The sequence below is a fragment of the Carassius carassius genome, chromosome 25 (assembly GCF_963082965.1).
Source record: "Carassius carassius chromosome 25, fCarCar2.1, whole genome shotgun sequence".
Classification (NCBI taxonomy): domain Eukaryota; kingdom Metazoa; phylum Chordata; class Actinopteri; order Cypriniformes; family Cyprinidae; genus Carassius; species Carassius carassius.
The window spans coordinates 6,797,283-6,825,281 of NC_081779.1; the positions used below are offsets into that span (position 1 = coordinate 6,797,283).

General features: G+C 37.4%; 1 protein-coding gene across 3 annotated transcripts; it reads right to left on the bottom strand.

Annotated features, from left to right (window-relative positions):
* Positions 1–225: 225 nt before the first annotated feature.
* LOC132104014 (heat shock factor protein 1-like) lies at positions 226–27,829 on the bottom strand. Of its 3 annotated transcripts, none has more exons than XM_059509170.1 (15): positions 27,419–27,827; positions 26,819–26,927; positions 26,103–26,239; positions 24,241–24,365; positions 16,173–16,248; positions 15,358–15,419; positions 15,065–15,152; positions 14,838–14,971; positions 13,587–13,823; positions 10,114–10,191; positions 9,325–9,430; positions 9,070–9,117; positions 8,579–8,645; positions 1,358–2,135; positions 226–1,312 (listed from the first exon to the last, which is right to left on the bottom strand). In XM_059509170.1, the coding sequence occupies exons 1-14, from the start codon at positions 27,542–27,544 to the stop codon at positions 1,939–1,941; spliced, it is 1,590 nt and encodes a 529-aa protein (XP_059365153.1). In that variant the 5' UTR covers positions 27,545–27,827; the 3' UTR covers positions 226–1,312; positions 1,358–1,938. The 3 variants fall into 3 exon arrangements, with proteins under 3 accessions (XP_059365153.1, XP_059365154.1, XP_059365155.1); XM_059509172.1 differs by lacking the exon at positions 226–1,312 and adding an exon at positions 7,641–7,803 and having other exon boundaries at positions 1,997–2,135; positions 27,419–27,829; XM_059509171.1 differs by lacking the exon at positions 10,114–10,191 and having other exon boundaries at positions 27,419–27,829.
* Positions 27,830–27,999: the final 170 nt, after the last annotated feature.

Below are 27,999 nucleotides of genomic sequence, written 5' to 3' on the forward strand. Positions count from 1 at the left end.
GTGGTCCAATGTGTTTAAAGGGCAAGTTCGCCGATTTTCAACCAATTTTGTATTGTCACGATGTAAACAATGCATATTCTTTTTTTAATGTCACCTAAAACAAAACATCCCCATCTATTTTCATCCAGCGGGCTTGTGTGAAAGCTACTATGAAAACCCGAATGGAAGCAAAAGCTTGGTTTAGCAGGTTAAAGCAAGGGAAATAAAAACCAAACTACTTCCAAATACTTTTAAAAACATTTTATTTGAAACATATCAATACACAAAGTGTTGTTCACATGCGTAATAAAATAATTTATGCCTAATATTAATTACTTTTTGGCTATGAGTCATCCAATGACTAAAATGTGACTGAAAATGACTAGAACCATCAACCGGTGACATTCCTCCCCAAGTTCCTCTACTGTGCTGACCATCCAAAAATAAACATGCATTGAACGATAGAAGTCTATAGGGCAAAGCATGTGTAGAAGTTGCACCAAAAAATACAATTTAAATTCTTTCTTTTTTTTTGGTATCCAATTTACATGTGAATCTCACAAAAAGGTCCAGGTCGCATTTTACCCAAATCATGAGAAAAATATATATTTTAATTGTATATTATTTTACATTTTGCTAAAGGATAATGAAGCCTATTTTTAGGACCCTGGGAGTGAGAGGGAATCATCCACAAGTGGCCAAAAATGTGCCTTTTTGTTTTCTTTAAAAAAAAAATTTTTCCTAGATTTTGAGGTTAAATATGCCAACACTGTCTTAATAAGATTCACCTATTATATTTTCTAGTTCCTTTTGCTAAACGAACAAAAACAAGGGGAAAAAAATAAACCAATGTGTTGCTGTCAAAGTTGGTTAAGAGTTGAATTATTGCACAAATTCTTCAATCAGATCATCCAATACACCTATTATCAATGCATAAATGACCTGCCTTATATTACACCTATTGTGTAATTCATCCCTGTTGAATGTGTTTTCAAAGTCTGAAATTAATTTGTTTCATCAAAACAAATGCACAGACTCTCTATTTATATATGCGAACATAAATCCTATATACAGCATCATTGGCTGTCCTGCTTGTTAGAACTTTCAACGGCAAAAGATTATTAATATTTGTACAAAAGATTTCATTAAAATCTCTAAATATGCACCTTTAACCCATACCCATACTCATCATAACTTTAAAAAAAAAATCAGACATTATATGATGAGTAACAGCTATGGTTTTGAAGACAGTTAGTGGGATGCTGGACAGATTTACACAACATTGATTTTTGATGCTTGTTTCATGTCTGTCAGATTAAACCAGCTGCATTTTCTGGCTATAAAAGACGCACAATATATATATATTTTTTGCTTTAACTTCAGTATAAATCAGATATTTAACCATTGTACCATATACTGCAAAGAAAATCTTCTGGAAGATGACTACTTGGCATACTTATGAGACCTGGGTGTCAAATACAACAATCTGGTGGAAATTATACATAATATAAACATAATTAGATACATAATGACAACCAAAAGAGCCGGAAAATGCATGAGGTTTTGCATTGGTGACAGACTGCAAGACAATCACTTAGCATAGATCTAAAAGTATTGGTGCAAATCCAATCAAGAGACATAAATGATAACCACACAAAGTGTGGACAATAAATGTAGGATTCCATCTGTAGCATTAGACTTTTAGTTTAAGGTTTTATAACTGCCACAACAAGGAAACTACTGAGCCAACAAATAAAAGCTAATTTTGATGTTTCAACTTCATAATAGAGGTTTTTGAAGGAATACTGAATTCTTTGTACTGATTTTTAGAGATTTTTCCCAGACTCATTGTGAAGGGAATTACCAGAGCAAAAATCTTAAATGACCAAAAATAAAATGCAGAGAATAACATTTTCAAAAACCCACACAGATATAAATCCCTTTAGAAAGCTGCTCTCTCTATGATAGTTTGGGGTCTTCAGGGACGGGGGACTGGAAGTTAAGAAGGGAGATGGTCGGGTCTTCAGCTGGTTCTGACCCAAAATACGAGTCGCCCTCCAGTTCCAGAAGGATGGGCAGGTCGGTGGCACTGGTTTCAGTGCTGACAGGATCAGGAAGAATCACGGGCTGAGACATGTACTGAACCAGCTGCTTGCCTGAAAACACCATTTGGTAACATTAGTTGCATAAAAACTACACACCTTTAACACCCAAAAAATATCAAAAGACTGCAACAGCAAAAAAAAAAAATATATTTTTTCTTTTAACAGTAAAAGACTGAAAAATGGCACGTGAAAAACCTGTTCATTTGTTAACAGCATGTTTCCTTACTATACATTTTGAAATGAAAAATGATCTTCTTAATTACATCTTGTGCTTCTTGGGGCAAACTAGTTAATCGTGTGTCTCTTACTACCTGTATTATTATGGTGGTTATTAATATATTGTGCCATTAAAAAATAAAAGTTATATATTTTGATGGAATATAAATACTACATTGTTTACTAAAACAAAGTTTTTTTTTTTTGTTACCGTAAATCTAATTTCAGTGTGTAAAACCTAAAGATGGCTGGCTGTTTTTGTTTGCTTGTTCTGTGTTTAGTCACTCTTCTTATATAATTTTTAACAGAGACAAACTCCTTAACAATAACCAATACATCCCAAAAAATATTTTGCCTTTGATTGTTCGGACATTTTGTTGGACATTCTATTCCGAGGTGCAGCGTTGCTGTTCAAACGCACGTACAGACACAGAAGGAAGGGCGCCGGCGCGCTGGTTAAGCTCCGCAAGCACGGCTTTTGAACTGTGCTCCCAAGCATTCATCTTGCGAATGTCCGTTCCCTTCTTAACAAAACGGATGGTTTTTAAAGCTGCAGCCACCAATATGGAGGAGCTTCATATACCAGTTTCAGTGAGGATATGTGCATTCCTACCAGGTCATTCCTATCACTAAATAATGATAAACCAGGGTTTACTGGGAAAAAACAACAACTTCATTGTGCCAAAGAGGATGCTTATAGAAGTGGGGACTTCCTAAAAAAGGAAATCAGAGTGGCTAAAAAAAGCTATACATGATTACCTAAAAACACAGTTTTCAGCCAACGACCCAGCGTCAGTATGGCCTGGTCTGAGGAACAAGTACAAGACACCACCCCCAGTCTAGAGAGCGTCAACAACTGGCTGATGATCTGAATGTATTTTACTGCTGGTTTGAAAAGCACAGTCTCACCCCCCACCCACTCTGATCTGCACTTCACACATACACCAACACCTTCTGCATCTCTCCTCTCTTGCTATTCAACCTGCATTTACGGTCTGTGTGGAAGAAAATAACAGAAGACTATAGCACCTTTCACACTGCGATTCCGGAAAATACACGGGTGATGTGTCCCGCCAAAAGTTACCGGGTCGCTAGATTTTACACTTTCACACTACCAGTGATTACCCGGAATATGTGCGTGCGTTCACACACAACCCGTAAAGGGCCTGTAAAGACACGTGACATCAGGGTGTGATGTGTAACGTACGAGTCGAAAACGCTAGGCACGTTTAACTTTCATGATGAAGATGCATATGTTTGTTTCATATGTATGTTTCAAATGTAGCATGCAACTATTTTTACAGCTACATTATTGTTCCAGCCACAAATAATCACAACAATGTAGGGGTGTAATGGTACGTGTATTCGTACCGGACCGTTTCGGTACAGGGCTTTCGGCACGTGCACCGAATGCAATATTTTGTGCCGGAACAAAGGTACATTTTCGTGTTTCCACCATGAACATATTAAGTGGCGGAAGTCTCCGCGTTCAGCGCAAATCCCGCCCTGCGAATGATTCTAAAGTTTTCATTGGTCATGTCAATATGTCAATCACTGTACAGATTAGGGCTGTCACTTTTAGTTCGAAAATCGATTGCACAATCGATCAGACCAACCAAAAAAAGTTTCGAAAATGAAAATAGGGAAACAATTTTAACCAAATATGTACACTATTAATTTTAAAAGAATTAAACAATAAAAAAATATAGATGTAACAAAACTCACAAACAAGCAGAAAAAGAAAATAAATTCCGAAAGTGCAGTATGCGTTGCGAAAGCTAGAGAAAAAATACCAGACCCAGTGACGTCGAAAGCGACCTCTTATGCTGCGTTCACACCAAACGCGAATAGAGCGTCTGGCGCGAATGATTTCAATGTTGTCAATGTAAAGACGCCTTTACGCGCGTCTGGAGGTCTCGTGGCGCGGTAGACGCGAATTCGCCTCATTCGCGCATCTAGTTACAGGAGATTCTGAGTTATGAAAAGGACCATTGCAAGCTGAAAGCGACCGGCTTTTGTGGTGGAAAATTGGCAGTAATACCCCCACCTTGAGCTGCTGTACCTGAGTGTCCCTGGGACATCAGAGTGGGCGGAGCGCGTTTTCTCAACAGCTGGACATACAGTGAATAAAAAACGCTCTGCTCTGGACCCCGAAAATGTTGAACGACTTGTTTTCCTGTCCAATAAATTTGTAATGGCCATAGCCTTTTTGCGCATTTCATTATGCCTGCCTAGTGCCGCCTTGCCTAAGTGTCGGTTACGTTCAGTAAAAAAAACACACATGGCCTGTTCTCAAGTCCATTTAAAGTTTCATTTTTTGAACATTTGTTTGAAATGGATTGAATCATTATTTAAAATAATCTTGGAGATTTTTGAATTGTCTAAATCATAAATGCAGCCGGGTTGAAGCCTGCAGTGATGTTTTCCTTTTGTTATGGCAGCCGTTCCCTCTGCATATATATTTTTTCGAGAATGTTGCACTCCTGTTGCTGTTTGTTATTCTGCACGAAACTTCATGCCAATAAATAAGAAATATTGCTGACTTGTGCGTTTCCAACGCTCTCTTTACGTTCGTCCGTTATTTGACGTTGAAAAAGGAAACTTCTTTTTTTTTTAGACATGGAAAATCGATTTTACAATCGATTCAATGAACACTTATGTCTTGAAAATCGAAAATGATTTTTTCACAAAAGTGACAACCCTAGTACAGATGTCCTACACCAGTGGTTCTCAACCTGCGGCCCGCACGAATTCAAATGCAGCCCACCATATGCTGAACACAATAATAATAATAAAAAAAAACCTTTCAGTTTTACAATTAATTTTATTTTTACATTAAAAAAAATGTAGGCTACTAAATAAATATAAGCTATAGCCTAATGTTTTTATATGAAATTATTTTGTTTTTCATATATTATTTTCAGACATGAGCAGACTTACATAACATTACGCATTTAATGAACACATACAAGCGCACTTTGGCAGAATTCAATTCAAATAGTCATCAACAGCCATTAGTTCAGGTAAAATTGAGCATCAGAAATGACAATTTTGTTTTTAAGGGAGGAAAAAAGTAATGTGGAGAATGCCAGCGAATGAACACAAAAGAATAGTCGCAGTATCAGTAGTGAAGGAGGATTTTCGGTTTGCTTCGCAACTCACTTGAAGAAGTTCAGGCAAATGGAAACACCATATACTATGTAGCAATCATCCTTAACTGAAGAAATGTGGCAAAACATCTCTGGAGAGAACCTATTAAATTCGAAAGTGCTTTCCATATTTTGGATCATAGGCTATATTTGTGAACGCACATTTTCTGAAATGTCGCGCGTCAAATCATGCTCCCGTGCGTGTCTTACAGACTGCATCTTAAAGTCTCTTATACTTTCTGCGTCCGCTATGGACCGCTAGGTAGACGTGACGTAAAAATCATCCTTGGAGAGTGTGTGCCGAGGCTCTGAGCAGACGACCGCGCGGACAGGTGCGCGTGGTCAGTAGGCTTCAAAATCACAACTGCACATGTGCAGGAAGTGTGAAGAAGCCCATTGCTACTCGAACCTGTGCCATCATTCAATAAAAGAATAATAATTCTGGGCAATTGCTTGTTCAAATGTTTGTTGCAGAGCGGACCATCAGAGTACGCTTTCGGCAGTATAAATGGAAGAGGTCCGCGTCCGGATCGCTCATGCGGAAAGTATAACACAGGCTTTACAATCGCAACTTCTTTGTGCTGTCCTTTCTAGCCGAATTTCACAAAATTGGTCAGCTCCTGACAGCATCAGGTGTTTTATTTATGGGGAGTAGAATTATTTATTTATTTCAATGAATGTAATCGATTAGATATCATAATATTTAGGCTATAATATTATAAATCAGGTTGTTTCTTATTGGTGTCGTAATATGTAAATTATATGAGTGTGGCCCGTGAGACTTGCACTTGGACCACAGTGTGGCCCGCTGCCCTAAACCAACACTGATCTCTAAACCTACCCGTCGTCACTGTAACCTTAACAAATGAAATCGACTGCAGCGCGGGATTTCCGCTTAAGTGGTTTGAATAAAAAAAAAATAAAAAAAAATCTCACACCGCGCGCTGTACAACATGCATGGCATGCTTTAGCCCAGCCTCTCGCTAGCTAGCGTCATGGCCATAGACAGTAAAAGGGTCATGGCCAATGCATACAAGCCCATAGACAATATGGACAAGCCGGAGCTTGAAGAGTCACCCATATCATTAAGGTCTCCTGTCATAGTTATTTATATATTTTTTTCATTATATTTTATTATGTGATATTGGTTTGAGACTGAGAGTATTTTATTTAGTGGAGAACTTTGCAGCAGTATTTTATTTCTTATTCTTTTTTATTTTAAATATATTTTATTATATTTTATTAAAAAGTGTTTAGAAAAGTGTAAACAAATTGTTAAAAAAAGTTTATAGTAATAAACAACCTGCAGTTTAATGTTTGCATTTCTTTCCCTTACTGTACCTAAAATGAACCGAACCGTGCGTACCGTTACACCCCTACAACAATGTATATACAATTACATATGATTATATATAAATCATCAGTTTGTTGTTTTACACACATGCAACAAGACATTTTTTCGTACGAGATGCAAGAAACATATGGCAAGAAATCTGTAGACTCGTCCATAACAACAAAAGACAATACTTTATTGAACCTTTTCTAATAAGTGTGCGCAGCAAGCACAAGCAATTTTTGATGATCGTTTCTGTCCAGTCCACTCATTTTATCATGTTTAACCACAGCTCTCATTGTTGTTGTTTTTTTCGCCTGGCAGTGGCAGCAGATATGCGATCACATTTCTAATTTGAGGCTGTATTACGTTGATTGTGGCACCCAACATCACAACAAGATGATATTTTAAGCTCCTTACGTAGCCGAATCTGTGTTGGTTTGAATGGGCCATCTCCAGTTTCCCCTTTGTTTTGCTGCCTCCAGCTAGTGCTGTGATGGCGGCTGACCCTAGTTACCTGTGGTTGGCCTGGCCATGCGTCACTCAGAAAACAACAGGCCAATCAGGAGAGAGGCTCATGAATATTAATTAGACAGGTCAAAATCGACCTGTTCTTAGCAGACCTCCTGAGAAATGAGCTCTAAAAATATACTGATATGGTTTTTGGTACTTATATGGCAAATATATATTCTTAAGGACATCAAAACCTAAAATAAAATTCCAGAAAGGTGTACAATATTTGACCTTTAAAGAGCTGGCTGACTGGTGCAGTTATAATAACCTGGAGCTCAACACGCATAAAACAGTGGAGATGATAGTGGACTTCAGGAGAAACCCCCCTGCACTCCCCCCACTCACCATCTTGAACAGCACTGTGGCTGCAGTAGAGAAACTCAGGTTCCTGGGCACCATCATCTCTCCGGACCTGAATTGGGACACTCACATAGACTCCATTGAAATAAAGGCCCAGCAGAGGCTGTACTTCCTTCCCTAAATGAGGAAATACAACCTGCCACAGGATCTGCTGAGTTCAAATCAGCCATCACTGAGTCCATCCTGTGTTCATCCATATCTGTCTAGTTTGGCTCAGCTATCAAATCAGACATCAAGAGACAAGAGAAAAATAATGGTTTCCCACTGCCTAACCTCCAAAATCTTTACACATCCAGCGTGATAAAAGGGGCTAAGAAAATCACTCTGGACCCCACACATTCAGCCCACCTTCTCTTTCAACTGTTGCCCTATGGTCAGCGCTACAGAGCATCAACCCCTTGAACAGCCAGGCACAAGAACAGTTTTTCTTCTTGCAGGCTATATTCAGCATGAACAATTAAGCTTTTTTATCACTATATACTGCCCATTATAACTGACACATTAATACATATAATCAGAAAATTGTACACTTGTAAATAACATATCACTACAATCATTAAAACAATTATGTGTGTTTTTTTCTACTTCTGTATTATATTGCATTTTTTAATTTTCGGCTTTTCTTATATTAGTGTTTTATTTTATCCTACTGTGTAATTCCTATGGATGTCTGCACTATCATGTATGTTTGCACTTTGTCTGCATTTTCTTCTGCACTGATAAGACAAATGCATTTTCGGTGTGTGTAAACATACTTGTCAATAAAGTCCTGACTTCTGAAATATTGCTACCATATTTTTACAGTAAATTGGTAGCAACCATGTGTCGTTTCCTTCTATAAATTTTTGGGGTTTATTTATTTATTAACACCGTGTATGTCTTTGCATTTTAAATAAAAAAAATTTTTCAAGCACCCTAAATACCTGAATCTTCAGAGTCTGCATCAGATTCCGTTTCTTTCACAGGTTCAGGTGACAGAAGGTCCTGGATCTGTAAAGAGACCACAGATGTATGATTAACTAAGACTCAGATTTCTGGAGTGCTCACCACAATTAAGCTGTTTACCTTACTTCCCACACAACTGATGCTTTTATGCAAAGAGAAAGTAAACTACATGAACAGGTATTAACCCTAAAGCAATCTGCAGTTAAACCATCTTCTAGCGATCTGATAAACATCTCTCATTTGAAACTATGTCAAATATTTTCTGATATAAACAGATCAGACGAGTTTGAAGTCTTTGCATTCTGTTCATCTTATGAAGCCATTTAGACACTGAACTATCCCACTAGCAGTCTGCTTTCTTAGTGTTATCTCTGCGTTTTATATATTCTATATACATAATTATAGCTGAAATAACTATATAAATAATTATATAAATTACAAAAGAAAAAAACAAATAAATAAAACTTACACTAGCCAGGTTGTCCAGATCCACATCAACAGAAGACGATGTGAAAATCTGTTAATCACAACCATACATTATTCAACAGTACATTATTTAAATGCTTAACTTTACAGCATTTATACATTCATGCATGCATGAAGTGCACACAAAAAATTACAATTATTGACAACAATAAAATATCTATTTTAGTTTTTATTTAAAAAATAAAATCAATTTCACTTAGTTCTTGTATATGGTGTTCAAGTCTGAAACAGTATTTACATCAAAGAAAGGCGAGGCGTCGAAGTTAATGGACTGAGCATTGAGGATCTGCTGAAGGTTGTCTAATCCAGAGTCAATGGTCTCTAGATGATCACTTAGTTCTGCCCTGTTGTAGAAAGAGAAAGCAAAGAAAATCCCCTCTCAAACACCACACACAAACCAGCCAGTTCCACTCTCCAAAAACCACTCTAATTTAATGATTACTTCTACAAAAGCAGCTAATAAAAATCTGCAATTTCACTTCAGCATTAACAGGAAGCATTTCCTATAAAACAGGAGAGAGGCCGGTCCCCAGAAAGATCAAAACTGTGATGATGTCACAGAGGCAGGCAGAGCTGCTGACCTCATCACATCAATATCCAATCAGAGGTAGGACGGGAACATGGGTCAAAGGGGGATTGGGTAAATGGAGGTTTCAATGAGAGCACAAAACATGCGCTTGGTTTAAATGCTGTGCCACACTCCATACTTTCTTCCCACTAGACATAATAAATTGTACAATCATGGGGTTGCACTTCTCAAATGAAGCTCAAGAGCTCCCAATCACGCTATTTTCACTTTCTACAACCTCCAGCACACCTGAGCCCACCAATGACCAATAAGCATTCAGCATTTCTCAGGTATACTGTGGCAGAAATTACTGAATGAGCCTGGTCAACTAGTGTTGTTTTTAAACGTTATCTAGAAATAAATTTAACTTGACAAGACAAGCTAAGCTCGGTTAAAGTCTATGTGATTAAGCACAGCATCAGGCGTTCTGGGGACGGATCGGCCGACTGAAATGCTGACCCGGAATGAGGCCTGAGGTGTAGAGACGAGGTGGAGAAGCTGGAGAAAAGGCGAGAGATCTCACACATCTGAGGATAACTGAAAAGAAAGAAGCACAACATGGCACTGGAGACAGCAGGGGGTGCTACACACATCAACAGGCCTCTGCCACAGTCGGAACGGAAACTAGAGCCAATGTACAGATCATTCTGAATTGGGTTTTTATTGAAGTCCAGGAGTTTTGAAGCCACCAGACATTGCTGAATGGTTATAAAAGTTGGTGTTCTTGGACAAACCTCAATATATTTTCTTTTAAATATTTTTAAACAGTTTAATGTTAACGGACCAATCCGTAAAAATGAGCCACATACTACATATTGGTCCAAATAACAGTGTGATTTTGTGTATTCTAGTGCTTTCACGTCATAGGTTTCATTCATGTATGAAACAACAATCAAGTACACATTAGCTTAAAGTTAAATTACTAATAAAAAAAAAAAGGGCCCCAAATGTAGTGCCATAGGGGCCATGAGATGACTTGAATATGAAATAATGCATTGGCTCACATGAGTATTTGGAAAAGTATCAGTATTACTCACTATGCCAGTCTGCCAGTCTAAACAGAGCATCCAAATAGCACAAATAAGTGCAGCTGAAAAATTAGTTCATACCATTGATTCTCCTGGGACATTTAACAAAAAAAGGACCTGCTCATTAGTTTTTAAACTTTTCTGGTTGATGTGGAAATGGATAGTTCACCTAGAAATGAAAATCCTGTAATTAAAAACTTACCCATATCATTTAGTACACATAATTGTTTTGTACAAAATTCAAAAAGAGCAGACAATGCTCTTTTTTTCACACAACTAAAGTGGATGCTGACCATAGCTTTCAAGCTTTAAAGGGGTCATATGATGCGATTTCAATTTTTTCTTTCTCTTTGGAGTGTTACAAGCTCTTGGTGCATAAAGAAAATCTGTAAAGTTGTAGAAGTCTCAAATCCAAAGAGGTATTCTTTATCAGAGTTAAGACTTTGCCACGCCCCCCCAAAACGCCTCATTCAAACACGCCCCCACATCTCTACGTCACTATGTGGAAATTTTTGCGTAATTCTGCCCAAATGTTCATGAAAACAAAAAAGGCTTGGTTTCAGTAACACAGTTAGTGTTGAAGCAGCCATGTCAGGGAGATGCTGTTTGTATCTAGGTGAAAGCAAAGCACTTTATTTGGCCTTCCGCTTGTCTGAAGGAGGGACTATTTTTTTTATATTTAGTTTTAGTTAGTTAAAACATCTCTCAGACAAAAAAAAGCACCATACGGTGTCATAAGTAGTGTATTCAGTTCATTCTTTAGAAACCATATGATAATTTTGTGTGAGAACAGACAAAAGTTTTTTTAAAAATGTAAAAGAATGAAGAATGAATTTTTGTGCAGAAAATCTTCCTTCCGGGTTGGTACAAGTTTCGGCAGTTTTTTTCCGATCGTGGATCTAATGACGTAGACGATGGTGGAACTCCTTATATGAGCATTTCTCTCAGAAAAGCGCACCTGTGCACACGTTGACCAGAGGAGAGCGAGACCGTGCACATCAACAAGCTACATCTGGAAATCATCGGCAGTGCAGCATAGGATTTGTTCGAGAATGTCTCCAAATAACTGCGTTTTTGGATGTGAGGGAAAGTTTACCGTGTTCAGCTTCCCCAAGAACCCAGCGTTACATGAACAGTGGATGCAGTTTGTTTTCCGGGGCAGCAACTGAGTGTAGCAAGTGCGTTTGTGTGTTCTGGTCATTTGAGTGACGAATGTTTTATAAACAAGGCCCAAGTCGGAAATCAACACAAGTGAATATAGGTTAATGCAGTTGTTTTCAACCTGTGGTCCGCGGCCCCCTAGTGGGTCGCGGTGGTATTGCAGGTGGGCCGCCAATTATTTTCTGTTCATTTCCAGTCCATTCTAAGACTGTGCGATTAAAAGAAATAGTCATAAAATCACGATTTGAACGTGCACCATTTCAAAAATCCCTTTATAGCACAATTTTCCGCGGCCCTGACCTCCCGTTGTATGCTATCCGATCCAATCAGAATGCATTGCACCTAGCGCGAGAACAGAACAGACTGGGCATATGCTCCAGGTTCACACAATGTCTGTTATGCGCATTTTTATCTGAGCCCATGTTAACGGATCAGAGCGTTCACACTGCACGCGGTAAAAGGCTAGAAATAAAAACATGCAAAAATAATTAATATCGAACACATGAGCATAGAGAGAGTTGTGAGTGCACAGGACGCAGTTTAAGAGAGAGGAGACACGTTTTAAGTGTGCACACTCTCTCCGCGCAGAGCAGCGTGTATCTGATCAAGCACGTCTGGTTTTGTGACAGAGCAAAGGAAATCCACGTGCGAACAGAGAGATTCGCACTCGTGCATTATTTTAATGTGCTTTCGCGTTATATTTATGCGCTCTCGCTGCTGACCGCATACACATACTGTATGCACACTGCAAACACCTAAGGCACCGCTACAATTAATGATCTCTATGAACAATGCATGGCAAAAAAGAAAAAGTCCCTGTACACGGGATTTTTATTTTTAGTCTATACATTTTGTTACATCTTTACTATAGTGATAATTTTGACTTATGTCTGTTCTAGAGACGTTACAACTTTTTTATAAAGCTCTAATTGTTTTTCTTTTGGAAATATGTTTCAAATTAATCCTGAATGCATTTATGTAAAAGCATATCGGTGTGTGTCACAATCGCAAAATTGATCAAAGAAATCGGGATAGGTTTTTTTTTTTTTTTCCCATATCGCACAGCCCTAGTTCATTCAATAAATACAGTTAACAATCTAGCTTCTGAGTACTAAGTTATTAACCCAACAATAGTGGGGTCAGTTAATTTTTTTGAAGTGGGCCGCATAAACATATGTGTGTGGTTGTGTTGGCCGCGAGTTAAAAAAGTTGGGAACCACTGGGTTAATGGAAACAACAAGAAACATCAGTATTATAGCTCCGCCCACGGCACGCCTCCAGGAGCTCAGCTTTTTCCAGAGAGAATCGGAAAGCTGTATTTTTCTTTTACAAATATGATAAAACTAAAGACATTTTGGATATATGAAGGATGCAGTACTACTCTATAGGTACTCAAGATTAACACGAGATTAGGTGAAACTGTGTATGTTATGTAACCTTTAAATAAAAATTCTCGCATGCATAATGAATGTGCCAATAAAAGCAGTTACCATCCACTTTCATTGTACTGAAATGAGCAGGATCGGTTTTGTGCTGCACAGAAAACAAATCAGTTAGCTAACGGTGACAGAACTTTTTATTTGTGGATGAACCATCCCTGGTTAAGCCAATTACAGATCACAGAAAGAAAGGGAACTATAGGAATAGTGTTACTCGTTAAGGGAAGACTGTGAACTTAAACGGAGCAGAGAAGCAGTAGCTTTGTTTGTCCTAAACGGATGTATATTTGTTGGTAAAACTCACTTGTCCAAGCAGGCCAAGCTCAGACACTTCTGGTCGTTGGGAGGTGGGGTTGGGGCGGTGACGGGCTCGCTCTCCTGGAGGATGGAGTTGATGAAGGTTATAGGGGAAAGGGGCGTGTCCACAGGTACACCGGATCCCACCCCCACTTCCACTTCCACAGGACACACCTCCTCCTCCTCCTCAGGACTGTGGGCAGGGCTAGAGGGCTCCTCCTTCACGTGGACCAATGGACTTGTTCTGTGATAAAAAAAAGAAGTGTCAAGACAGCTTCAAGACTTGTATAAACGTGTTAAATCATCTAAACCAACAATATATATTTTAGACACTAATACATCTAAGCTCCTAAAAGAACTGCTTCCAGAAGTTATAGATCCTCTTCTGACTAAACATGTGTCAGTATTCAGTAATGCGATAGATCATGGTAATGAATATGCACGATATTGTTATTGTGGGCACTTGTAAATACTGTGAATAATTATATTTATTTATTAAAAAGCAACTGAACAACATTCATTAATGATAGTTAAAGGCAGTTCATCATTGAATTCAGTGATGTCATCTCTGTTCAGTTAAATAGTGTCTGTGCATTTATTTGCAATCAAGTCAACGATATCGCTGTAGATGAAGTGACCCCAACTAAGCAAGCCAGAGGCGACAGCGGCAAGGAACCGAAACTCCATCGGTGACAGAATGAAAAAAAAAATAATAATTATAAATTACAAATTATTCAGAATTTGGAATGCATTTTAAGAATACTATTCCCATCAACTGGTCAAAATACACAACACCGCTGTATGCTGCTTGAAAGACGCGGTCTGATGTAAACAATCATGCATGAGAAGCACATGGGGGAACCTGTTTTTATACAGTCTATGGGGGGGAAACACATGAGGTGCTGAATGAAAAAAAAAACATTCGCTCTCTGATAGCAGATGGCGCTAAACTGCAGAAAATGCAGCCGTCACTCTGGAAACCCCATAAATAAAGCAGCTGTGCTACTTTCTAAAACATATTTAAACAGCCATCCAGATTTGCATATTCACTGTGGTGTTCATCACGGCGCTAATATATATATTACACATACATACACGTGTGTGTGTATATATATACACATATACACACACACATTCATATACACACACCCTGGAGATTTCATGACTTTTAACTTTTGTTTTTATGACAAATAAGCACATTTCTCAAATACATTCTTTTGATTTGGTGGTGAAATGTGCCCCATTTTCTAAAACTTGCCTGTCTTCAATCCACTCCTCTGTGGCAACAGGGTTGGACTGCGCCAGTTCAGTGATATCAGAGATGATTGGCCCTGTCTTGACAGGCGATTCAGAATTGAAGACACCCGTTCCTGTGAAAGCTGTAGAGGAGGGCTACACACAGGAAAACATACTTTACACTTAACAAGTCTGGAAATCATTGGAAAATTCAGCTCAGAATTTGAGATCTAATCGTTCAGTACTCACAGAGAGAGAAGGAGATGACTCGAGCGAGTATTGCCGAGAGTATTTGGGCAGGGAGTGTGTGGAGCTGCCATCATTCAACATCAGAGGCCTGTGAACAAACAGAGAGAGAAAGAAAGAAAGAAAGAAAGAAAGAAAGAAAGAAAGAAAGAAAAAATCCCCCATAAAATAAAGGGCACAATAGAAGAGGTAAAACGTTAGAACAGACAACAATCACAGCTAACAACTTTTCACATACTGTACCACACTACAGTTAAATAGCAAGCTATCAATGTGGATAGATGAGATTGACTTGCATCTTTCGTTTCACTCCCAGGACTCTGTTGGATCGTGCCAGTGTGATCAAGAACTGAATGAGCTGTGGAGACAAAAGGTAAAATCAGTCAAGACATCGAAGAATAACATCTTCTATTTACATTAAAAACTAACTAAAATATTGATGTAGGTTAGTTTCTTTCTTCATCAGGACAGATTTGGTGAAACTTAGCATTATGAGTGGATCCTCTGCAGTGAATGGGTGCCATCAGAATGTGAGTCCAAACAGCTGATAAAAACATCACAATAATCTACAAGTTATCCACACCACTCCAGTCCTTTGTGAAGTGAAAAGCTTTGCGTTTATAAGAAACAAATTCAAAAAAAGCATTTTACTTTCAAACCATCACTTCTGGCAAAAATCTATAATGATGCTTCCTCTAGTGAAAAAGTCAATCTCTTGCTGCCCCCTGCGTTTTCTTTGTGCATATCTCTCTCCTGATTCAGATGAGAAAACTTTTTCAATGAAGAAAGCAATTTTATGGATAAAGGACTGTTACATGACTGGAGTGGTGTGGATTATTGAAATGTTTTTATCAGCTGTTTGGACTCTCATTCTGACGGCACCCATTCACTGCAGAGAATCCACTGGTGAAACAAAATGAACCAATTTACATCTGTCATGTTTTGGAAGTAAAATGCGATGCTTCTGCCAGTTCATTTAGAATTGAAACTGATAAGGCTGCCTGTGAGGCTGGATTGGATGAACTTTTAACTGCAAAGTCTTTGTTGCGACACTTTTTACCAACAAATGTATGCGTCACTCTGAAAGCAGGAGAAAGTTTACTGATTTCACCTTATTGACGACTTTCTGCTGTTGAACATGTTTCTGTCTCAAAGTGGCAACTTCCCTCCAGAGAGACTCATTCTCACTGCGGAAGAGAGACAGAAAGATGAAAAAAAGTTTCAGACAACGAGAAAGTATCAGGACTGAAGTTGTGTTCACAATGAACATGACAAATACGGCTCTAAAATTTGTAAACGCTACTGAAAATCTCTGGGGCCGTTGTTTTATTCAGGGTGACTCAGTAAGGCCTGCTTCTCTTAAACTCTGATCCCTTGACACTGATAAAATGGCATTTTTTTTTTTCGCTCATGAGTTCAATATAGCCACAGAAACATGGCTTAAACATAGGATCAAAACCACAAGAAAAAAAACTGAACATCACTGTTAGGGCTGCAACTACAGATTATTCTGAAAATTGATTAGTTGGTTGATTATTTTTTTGATTAATCTGATTTAAACCCCTATTTTCTTTATTTTAATTTTACTGACAAAAACACAATACTCCATATTCTGTCCAATGTCCTTAAAAAAATGTGCCAACTGAATGCTATGAAAACACACAGTGCTTAATTTATTAGACCACCTGTCATAAGACAAAACAAATATTTTAGGAATCTGTCAAAAAAAAAACACTTTAAAATGCTATTGTAATTTTTGGACAAATAAACTGAAACAACTAAATAGTATTTATTCACATAATAACAAAAATGGCCTCCTTTGCCTTTGATAACAGCTTGCATGCTGGCTGGCATTGTTTATGTACTTTTTGACTAATTGGGAATCTGAATAAAAAAAAAACACTATAAAGCACTTGACAATTTTTCCTGTCAGCAATAATTATATTATAGCATTAGAAATAGCTTACTACTGTTACTAAAAAGCTTAAACATTGGAGGTCTAACTAATACAGAAAGCTTAATTATTTTGGTAATTACCAATACTGTTAGTAAAATTAAATAAAAAATTTAATGTATCCATTTAGCAGACGCTTTTATCCAAAGCGACTTACAGTGCATTCAGGCTATCAATTTTTATCTATCATGTGTTCCCGGGGAATCGAACCCCCAATCGTGCAATGCTCTACCAATTGAGCTACAGGAACACAGAAAAGTGTTAGTTAAGAGCAGCAGTGGCACAAACCTTACTAAATTGGTTAAAAACATTTAATAAATTTGTTAATCACTGTAGGGTAGGCTATATAATGAATATAGTTTAAATCTCTAGATCAAAAATAAAACAATAACGATAGTAAAGACAAATAAAATCACAGCAATTCTCTGCAGGAACACGCGTCTTGGCACTTTGATCAGTCAGTCTCCTCTTACTGTGATTTACTTAAAGAGCATATTGCAGGTTAGAAGACCCAATGAGTCAATGTATAGAAAAATAATGTAGGAACTAGATTTTCTTAAAAAAAAAATTATAAATACGCTACAGTGGCTTCTGGAGTCGTTTTTGTGATAAAATTTTACTTCCGCATCTGAAAATGGGCGTGACGGGCGTGACGTAGCAAGAGGGAGAGCGGTCGATTCAAACAACAGGGGGAAAAATGGACCGCAATGACGTTTCAGACGCTGAGGAAATTGTTCATACTTACTTGTATGACGGACCACAGCCATACAATTATGAACCTGCTAGGCTGCCAAGAGAGCAGGGACAGGCCAGGATTAATGTTGGACAGAACAACGGTCAGAGGAGACAAATTGAGTTGTGGTGTGAGGAGAACCAGTGGAGAACAGGGCAGGTGTCTTGGTGAGAGACCAGTGTTAGCTTATAGATACACGTTCGCTAACGATATAAACTGTGCTCACAATATTGTACAGATTATTACCATCGTATAACAGTTAATAGCAAATATATTATTGGTCATCTGGGTGTATTGGAACTTACAATAACAGAAACTAAGCTTTGATCAGGCGTTTGTCATGCTCATTAATATCCGTCCAGACTTACGTTACGTGATATAACTTAGCAGTTTCTCATCGAGAGACAGAGATATTTTTATTCCTGATACAATTTTTTGTTCCATAGGTGCATGTGTGGGAAATGCGAGGCAATGTTTAAAGCTGAGGAAAGTCAGTGTTGCAGGGAGGTGGATGCCTACTGGGCCTTAGTGGAAAATGTCACACCCAGACTTGATGTGCAGTGCCTGACTCTGCACCCAGGCTTCGAGGCTTGCTGTCTGAACCCATATGTGCTACAGATAGCCTATATGCACTTCAGACAGGAGCATGGACCTCTCCAGGCCAGCAGACATGAGTATGTTTATGGTAGAGATAATTTATTACTTTTGAGCTAAAAAGACATGTTCTAAGCGATCTCACGCGTTTTTTAGGCCAAAACATTTTTCACATACCGCAAACATCTATATCTCCTCACCATCCGCTAGCTGCCTGTCCCCTGAACACAAACGCAGCTAAAACATATATCACACTATTTGATGCCATTGGTATAAGACTATCAATATTGATATTTCTTCCATGTCTCAAGGCAATACCGCTACACTGCATACCGACAGGTTGTCCGCTGGGCCTATGGCATTCTGGGCAGGCACATCAGGAAGCCCTTACCTGCATGTGTTGTGTCAGCCATTAGAAGACAGTTTCCAGAGGAAGGAGGACTCTATAAAGGTTTTGAATGGCTCAATTTTGTTGACAATCAATAGACAATAAACAAATCACAAATTGTTGTATAAAACTTATGACCATTAACTAAAAGTTTTTTGAGCCGAGGACGCACACATATCTGTAAAAGCGCATGGCGAGCAAGCCATTATGCTAATGCATCAGCTTGAAGCTTAAAGATTTATCAAGTTTTTTCCTGCAGAAGTTCATTCTGTTTCTTCCAATATTTGTAGATGCATTTTGTCTATAGAAATGCGCTATTCAGTGCTGTTATTTGATGCGACCGGCTGCAGTTGTATGTGCACTGTGGGCAGACCAGATTAATCGATAATGAGAATCATTGTCGCTGATTTTCATTATCAATAATAATCGATTTTATCGATTAGTTGTAGCAGTACAAGTTAAAGAACATTTGAAATCATGGACAAAAGAGTCCAAAAATTTAAAATGTACTACACAAATAACTGCATGGTGCTTTCATTAACACAGCTGTGTTGCCTGAAAGATCTGCTTAGGAAGCACAAAATATAGGAAACTTTAGTTTGGGGACCAATTCTCACGGTTAACTGACTATTAACTACAAATTTTGAACTATGAATTCATACGACCTCACTCGTATGATTTTGTACTACAACCCGAATTCCGGAAAAGTTGGGACGTTTTTTAAATTTTAATAAAATGAAAACTAAAGGAATTTCAAATCACATGAGCCAATATTTTATTCACAATAGAACATAGATAACGTAGCAAATGTTTAAACTGGGAAATTTTACACTTTTATCCACTTAATTAGCTCATTTAAAATTTAATGCCTGCTACAGGTCTCAAAAAAGTTCGCACGGGGGCAACAAATGGCTAAAAAAGCAAGCAGTTTTGAAAAGATTCAGCTGGGAGAACATCTAGTTAATTGATATCAGGTCTGTAACATGATTAGCTATAAAAGCTTTGTCTTAGAGAAGCTTTGTCTTGGTTCTCCAATCTGTGAAAGACTGCGTAAAAAATTGTGGAAAACTTTAAAAACAATGTTCCTCAACGTCAAATTGCAAAGGCTTTGCAAATCTCATCATCTACAGTGCATAACATCATCAAAAGATTCAGAGAAACTGGAGAAATCTCTGTGCGTAAGGGACAAGGCCGGAGACCTTTATTGGATGCCCGTGGTCTTCGGGCTCTCAGACGACACTGCATCACTCATCGGCATGATTGTGTCAATGACATTACTAAATGGGCCCAGGAATACTTTCAGAAACCACTGTCGGTAAACACAATCCGCCGTGCCGTCAGCAGATGCCAACTAAAGCTCTATCATGCAAAAAGGAAGCCATATGTGAACATGGTCCAGAAGCGCCGTCGTGTCCTGTGGGCCAAGGCTCATTTAAAATGGACTATTTCAAAGTGGAATAGTGTTTTATGGTCAGACGAGTCCAAATTTGACATTCTTGTTGGAAATCACGGACGCCGTGTCCTCCAGGCTAAAGAGGAGGGAGACCTTCCAGCATGTTATCAGCGTTCAGTTCAAAAGCCAGCATCTCTGATGGTATGGGGGTGCATAAGTGCATACGGTATGGGCAGCTTGCATGTTTTGGAAGGCTCTGTGAATGCTGAAAGGTATATAAAGGTTTTAGAGCAACATATGCTTCCCTCCAAACAACGTCTATTTCAGGGAAGGCCTTGTTTATTTCAGCAGGACAATGCAAAACCACATACTGCAGCTATAACAACAGCATGGCTTCGTCGTAGAAGAGTCCGGGTGCTAACCTGGCCTGCCTGCAGTCCAGATCTTTCACCTATAGAGAACATTTGGCGCATCATTAAACGAAAAATACGTCAAAGACGGCCACGAACTCTTCAGCAGCTGGAAATCTATATAAGGCAAGAATGGGACCAAATTCCAACAGCAAAACTCCAGCAACTCATAGCCTCAATGCCCAGACGTCTTCAAACTGTTTGGAAAAGAAAACAACTATTTTGAGACCTGTAGCAGAAATCAAAATTGAAATGAGCTCATTTTGTGCATAAAATTGTAAACTTTCTCAGTTTAAACATTTGCTATGTTATCTATGTTATATTGTGAATAAAATATTGGCTCATGTGATTTGAAAGTCTTTTAGTTTTCATTTTATTAAAATTTAAAAAACGTCCTAACTTTTCCGGAATTCGGGTTGTATTTGTCTAGACCCCAGTGACGGGTAAGTTTAGGTGTAGGTTATTTGTACAAATTCATACGAATCGTGCAACTCGTAAAAATACACACAATTTAGCACAAATTGAGGTCGAACAAATTCATATGAATAAGCCACCTCATAAAATATGTACGAATTGCCATGAGTTCGGACTGGACTTTTACATCAAATGTGGTCATAACATAAAAAAATTGGAGATTTTCGACCCTGATTTTAGCCCTCTGATTTGAGCGCTCTATTAAAAGGGGCATGTCTGCTGTGAAATTTCAATAGAAATAACAGATGCTATGATTGGCTAACATCTTTGCTGCGTTCTTACGGTTGCACCTGTTGAGATTAAATAATCGTGAAAAGTGTCGTTAGCATTATATTTAGATCTACTATTTAGATGAGCATTGTAGCTGATGACAGACTGTTGAGAGCATGAATGCAGTGATCAACTTGAGTTTTGTACACAAGAAGTACAGAAGAAAGTAAGAGTGAATAAGAGATTCATTGTGCCATGTACGGTTGGGCCGATAGACGATACCATCGTACATCGCTGATGGCTGATAGACATCACGATGTTGCGTCAGCATATTTGATTTCTCAGTTCATGACCCATTTAAGTTTAAAAAACAGAAAAAGTAAATAATTATATATAAATGAAAAACTAATTTAAAAAAAACTAAATCTTTTCATAAGAGACCTATTAATTAACACCATCAGTCCATCAAAATATAACTTTATATGAAAAATGAATAATATGTACGTTTTTGCTTAAAAAAATAATGTTATAATATAAATTAAACAATGCGTTGACCTCATTAAGTAAATTATCATTATTTTATATAAAAATGTAGATATAAAATGTAAATGAACACACTATAAAAAAAGCAATGTTTTCATGTTTAACACTGTAAAACACTTTCTTCTAAAGCCTTATTATTAAAAAGAAAAAAAGAAAATGTACTAGCAATTTTGATGTCAAAATTATTTCCAAGTAAATCTAGGTTTTTTTTTTCAGTGAAAAAAAATCAGGAATAATTGACTTGAGTGACATCATGTGTGTCTAACATTCATCTCTCTGACTCCCTGCAGACGGGTCTCTTATAGCAAGTATAAGAGACAGAGATTATGAGAGGACTGCATTATAACCCAGCATTGCTCATCTGTAAAAGAGCAAAGTGCAGAAAGAAGCTTTTTAAGAGTCCCCTCCTCCGATCAAGTGCCCTTCCCCTGCTCACCCCTCAGCAGATGGGACGGGGGGTTTATGGGACAGGTGTGGATTCCTGTAAGCAGGGGTGATCAGACCTCTCCCAAATCTCCATTCAGTCTCAGAAATACACAAACTGGAGGCAATTTCCTTTAAGATCTCTTTCAAAATCTCCTTCACACGCCAAAACAGACTTTCAAAAAACTAACTAAATTCTGAAATCAGTGAATTTAGTTTGAAAGGCAAGAAAATAATTTTTACAAACAAAAAATAATAGAATAACCAACAGTATATTTTACTGTTTGATGCTATTCCACACTGAACTTTAATTATAACTTGATTGATCAATAAATTAGCCAATATGAATTAGCATTATTCTATAGTTTTTTCTATATGTTGGCTGCATATCTATTAAAAATACACACCTTTGCTTATGTATTAAATGTGTTAAATACAAGATGGGGCAAACACACAGAAATAAAATACAGATTTTTAAATAATACAAAAATATTTAATAAATATAATAAGTAATTTCAATATTATTTAAATATTATTTTAATATTTAGAAAATTCTCTTAATTTCACGTTAATACATTAACTACAGCACCCATTCTGAAAACACATTACATTCACTGACTTGAATTCAAACTTAAAACACACCATAGGTGTCGGAATATTAGATTGACTGGTGTTAAATTTAAAAAATATATTTTTGGGGGGGGAATTTTAGAAATTGGTCACATATTCAGAAGACTAAAAAAAAAAGTTATTGCAGGGGTGACACGTCCAAACAGACATCTTTCATAATATTCTGCCGGTGTGTACCAAAGGACCACTGTTTGTGTGTGTGTGTGTGTATTTTGGGGACAAATTTCTACCAAAAATTTAGCAAAACCTGACAAAATTGGCAAGTATAAAAATAGAGTAAATAAAGTTTTTTTGAAAATCTAAAAACGCAGAACGTTTTCTATGAGGAGTAGGGGTGGGCTTGGGCTAAAAAGTGTATAATTATCTGTATATAAAAACAATAGAAGTCTATGTAATGTCCTAAATTAGATAGCTAAGTAAACATGCGTATGTGTGTGTGTGTGTGTGTCACAAACACATGACGAACCCTACAGATCCATCCAGCTGTGAGAGCGACAAGCTGAGAGCAGCTGCCGAACAACATCACACTGGTGTGAGGACAGCCGTTCGTTTTAGAGCCATGACTAGCAGGGTTTAAAAAGGTGAACAGTAAGAAGGGGTCACAAAGAGATTAACCCACATTCATGTCTTCAGCATTACACTGTAAACTGCTATTGATATCATATGAAAACAGATTTTTTTTTAATATATATATAAAAAAATAACTCGCTGATGCTGAGACAACAATGATCTGAATTTGCACCTCAGTGTGTATAATTAAATAAATAAATAAAGGTGACTTGATAAATAAATAAATAAAATGCACTGATAGTTCAGAACTTACTATGGAAGTCTATTGGATATAAGTACACAAAATAATATTTTCTGCATTGTATTTATGTATTAAATACTCACACTTTTCCCAGTAGGTTTAGAGACTACACGAAAGCCAGTTTAGACACCAAACAGAAACTTTAAACTAAAACTAAAATTAAAATGTAAATAATAAAAAAAAAAAATTGTAAAGTTAGTAGAAACTATTATAGTATTTCAATATTAATATAACACAGATTTGAATTTGTAATCCATTTTGTAAAACAAATAATAATAACATCCACTCACAGTTCTTTTAAATATTACTAAATATATATATATATATATATATATATATATATATATATATATATATATATTCTGTGTTAGAATAATATATGTGTATGTATGTATATATATATATATATATATATATATATATATATATATATATAATTCTAACACAGAAAAGGACTAAATTCTTGGCTGGCAACAGGACAGCTATTACATCAGCTAAACTTTTCCCAGTAGGTTCAGTAACTATATGAAAGCCGGTTTAGACTAAATTAATCCAGAACCAGGAGATGAAATGTTAGACAAATATTTTGGCCAAAACTAAATGCAATGTGACTTACTGTTTGAGGGTGCTGATTTTGGAGTCCATCGACTCCTGCTTGCCCTTCATGAACTGGACATCTGTGATCATTTTAGACATTTCTTCAGTGCTTAGCTTTAAGTCTTCGTGTTTAATATTTGACACCTGCAGATGGACACAATGAAAAAGTCAAGGATACGAACTGAGATGTGTGTGAGATCGCATGATTGGGTGAGTCGAGTCTGTCGTGACCCATTTCTGAACCTCATGTAGTGGAAAGCATGTGCTAACGGTTTGATTTCCACCCTGAGCTGGACATTTGGACAGAGCAGGAGAGGAAAGACTAGAAATCGGAGGGTTGGAAAGTTGCGTCGATGGCGCATCAGAGTGATGCCAGATTAAGTGGCCCAGAACTTCGGCCTCTAATCCACACGTCTCCAGCTGGCTTCCTCTCAGACCTGCTGATTATCGCAATCTGGCACTGAGCCAACGTGAATAAGAGGGACACCGGGAATCAAAGTGGTCCGAGGAAACCCAGCAGAGCACATGGAAACCATCACACACACAAAAAAAAAACTTGATCTGGTTACCCATCACCAGACTGTGTGCACTGAGAAATCTGCACAATTTCTGAATGGAAATATATAATAATCATTTATTTATTATTATAATTCATTTATATGCACAAAGACATATTTATTCTGTACATTATGACATGTTACATTATGCATTTACATATTTGCAGATTTCCATTTTATTTCTGACTGTTACACATTAGGACTGTCAGTCGAATAAAATACACCGATTTATAATTAATCCAATGATTTCTGACCATTATTTAAATTATAATTTAAAAATTAAATTTATGCATTTAGCAGACGCTTTTATCCAAAGCGACTTACAGTGCATTCAGGCTATCAATTTTTACCTATCATGTGTACCCGGGGAATCGAACCCCCAACCTTGTGCTTGATAACGCAATGCTCTACCACTTGAGCTACAGGAACACTATTAGCAGATAGCAGAATGAGACACAACAGCAAATGCAGTAAATGTGAAAAGAAAATAAATTGTAGGGATGGGCGATATATCTAACGATATGATCATACACATCAAGTCAGTAAATCTGGTTCCGTGATTACCGCTAAATCACCTGCTTTCAAATGGAGCGGCATTTAATAGACAGAGCCGTGGATCACTGACAAGCTATGCAATATCGCGTTCATTATCGCCTTTGATGAATACGCAATATGAACGCAATATAGCGTAGCTTGTCAGTGATCTACGGCTCTGTCTATTAAATGCCGCTCCATTTGAAAGCAGGTGATAGCGATTTAGCGGTAATCACGGAACCAGATCTACTGACTAGATGCGTATGATCATATTGAAAATGCTAATAATATATCAGTAAAATCCATCAAGTGTACATAAAACAAAACAAAACAATAGAAAGCCTTTCCTGCTAGTTACACCCCTACATTAGAAGCTACACATAATGCTGGAAAGCCTCTGCTTGAGTCCAGTAAGAAAAGTTCATTTATTATCCCACCTTATTATGTTTTTCCCTGTGGGAGAATGTAACTCTGGCAAATGTTCATTTATAAGTGAAACACTGCAGGTTTCACAGCTAAACATGAATAGCAGGGAATCCCCCCAAAACCCAGATCAATTCAGTCCACATTAGTGCTCTGACATCACGACTATGTCCTAAATGAACTTCAGCCTGACTGTATAGCTGCTCTGAATTGAAAAGCCTCTCTGAAACACCAACTAACTATAAAAACCTGGACCTCATTCAAAACTCAAGGTGACTGCTGCTGATATCTCAAACACCCAGCTCATATATTCTCAGATGTTCCAGCAAAGGCAGGCTATCAGGAAGATGAGTTTTTTTCTACCTACCGTTGTGACTTTCCTCTTGATATTCTCCAGCAGATTCTCCTGTCCGCGGATGAAATATGGATGCTGGAATTCTGTATCGTCTTTCTCTGGTTTTACCAGCCCACCCTGCTCAATGTGGACAACTTTCCGGAAGCCATCTAAGAGGAATATATTAACGTGTTATATATTCAGCTTCAAAGTTTTTATACAGATAAAGAATAAAGCATCTAAAATAGGCACCTTGAATAAAGCTCTATAAATAAAATGTTCTATTATCATCAAATTTAGACAATTATAGATGAACATAAAACACTGCTTTTGGAGCTATAGAAATAAACAGACTTGACTTAATGATTTTCATTCACATTTTTGCATTTTCCAACAAAAGACAAATCGAAATATTTTATAACCTAAACATTTATTCTAAACATACATGTCATAAAAATAATTAATATGCATAATATCAAAATATTGTTCATAATCGATTCAGAATTTACTTTCAAAGCACTTTAAGAAACCATGGAGTGTTGTACAATTAAAAACAAAAAACACATTTACAATTAAAAAAAATACAGTTAAACATAAAATAGAAAAAAAAAGTATCATATTAGAGAAAGAGAATAAATGATCTAAGCAAAGTGCTCAGAAAAAAACTAAATTTAGATTGATAGTAAACATCTTGTTGAGTTGATAAAATTAGGTTTATTACATAGCTGATAGAATTTTCTTATACTTACACATATTAAGCTGGCGAACAAAACTGGCCATGTTGTTGTGCTTAAAATATTTCGGCAGAACCTCTTTGGAAAACCTGCCCTGGTCAAACACATGGAAGCTGTTCCCGCTCTGCAAACACATTAGAAGTGATGAAAACAGAAGGTTTAGTGGACAAACACATCCACAACAGACAAGATGCCAAAAGATTCAAATCGCCTTCAGTTCATTCTGAAATTCAATCAGAGCTTTAGCTTTTCCTGATGGTAACATAAAACAAACCCAAGCACCAGGCAAAGTGACGGATACTATTACTTAATTAATACTACTATTAATTCAATACTTCAGGTTACACGTTCTTATCAGTTTATTTTGTGCCTCTGGTTTAAATCTAATCTGATTTATGACTGAATCTAATAAGTCAAATCTGTTCAGGCCCCTTTACCCCAAATATCAACAGGCCCATTTCTAACACAACGTAAAAACTACAGTAAATTCAGGTTTATGTGCCTCCAAATCAGAGGTTATTTTAGGACGTGCTGGTTCAGGCCTAGGCTAGAGCTGATCACAGATGAATCTAACTCTAATCCAGCTCTGAACCCTCGATCAGACTCTAAACTCACGGGACTCCAGCAGATCAGCGGGTCTGTGTCCGGATCCTCCACCAGCGTCCACAGTTTGGTCAGAAACGCAGGTACATTATTGCCAGAGACCACCATACCTCCGGGCCCCACGCTGTGATACTCCATCACGGATAGTTTAGTGATTGTTTCTGACGATATTTACACCTCTGTGATAAAGAGCAGAGTTACACTCTCAAAGTGTGGCTGAACGAAAACAGAAACGAATCTGATTATCTTTTCCCCTCGGACTGTCCGGATCCCGTTTAGAAAGCGATATATAATATGAAATGAATTTGAATAAGTGTTTTCGATAAATCAGAAGTAGAGGAAATTTCCATTAAATCCGCACAGCGTAGAAACTGCGTAGAAACAAACAGCGCTTACAAGAGTCGCGATCTGATGACGCCACCGCGACGTGTGTTTAAAGACATCCACTTTTTTTAAGGAGCTTACACACTAAACACACAAATAAAAACACATACAATCTCAATCTTATTTGTTTAAATGTGTTTAAAATAATTAATTTGAACATATACAAGGTTTAAACGTGCACTCGGTTCAACGTTGAACTTTAACCTTTT

Bases quoted from the DNA above. Each gene is read 5' to 3' on its own strand.
- LOC132104014 (XM_059509170.1), bottom strand. From the start codon at position 27,544: ATGGAGTATCACAGCGTGGGGCCCGGAGGTATGGTGGTCTCTGGCAAT. The intron at 24,366-26,102 runs GTAGGTAGAAAA...GTCCATCTGCAG, and splicing joins TCAAGAGGAAAGTCACAACG to GTGTCAAATATTAAACACGA. The intron at 9,431-10,113 runs GTCAGCATTTCA...TTTCTACAACAG, and splicing joins CACCTCAGGCCTCATTCCGG to GGCAGAACTAAGTGATCATC.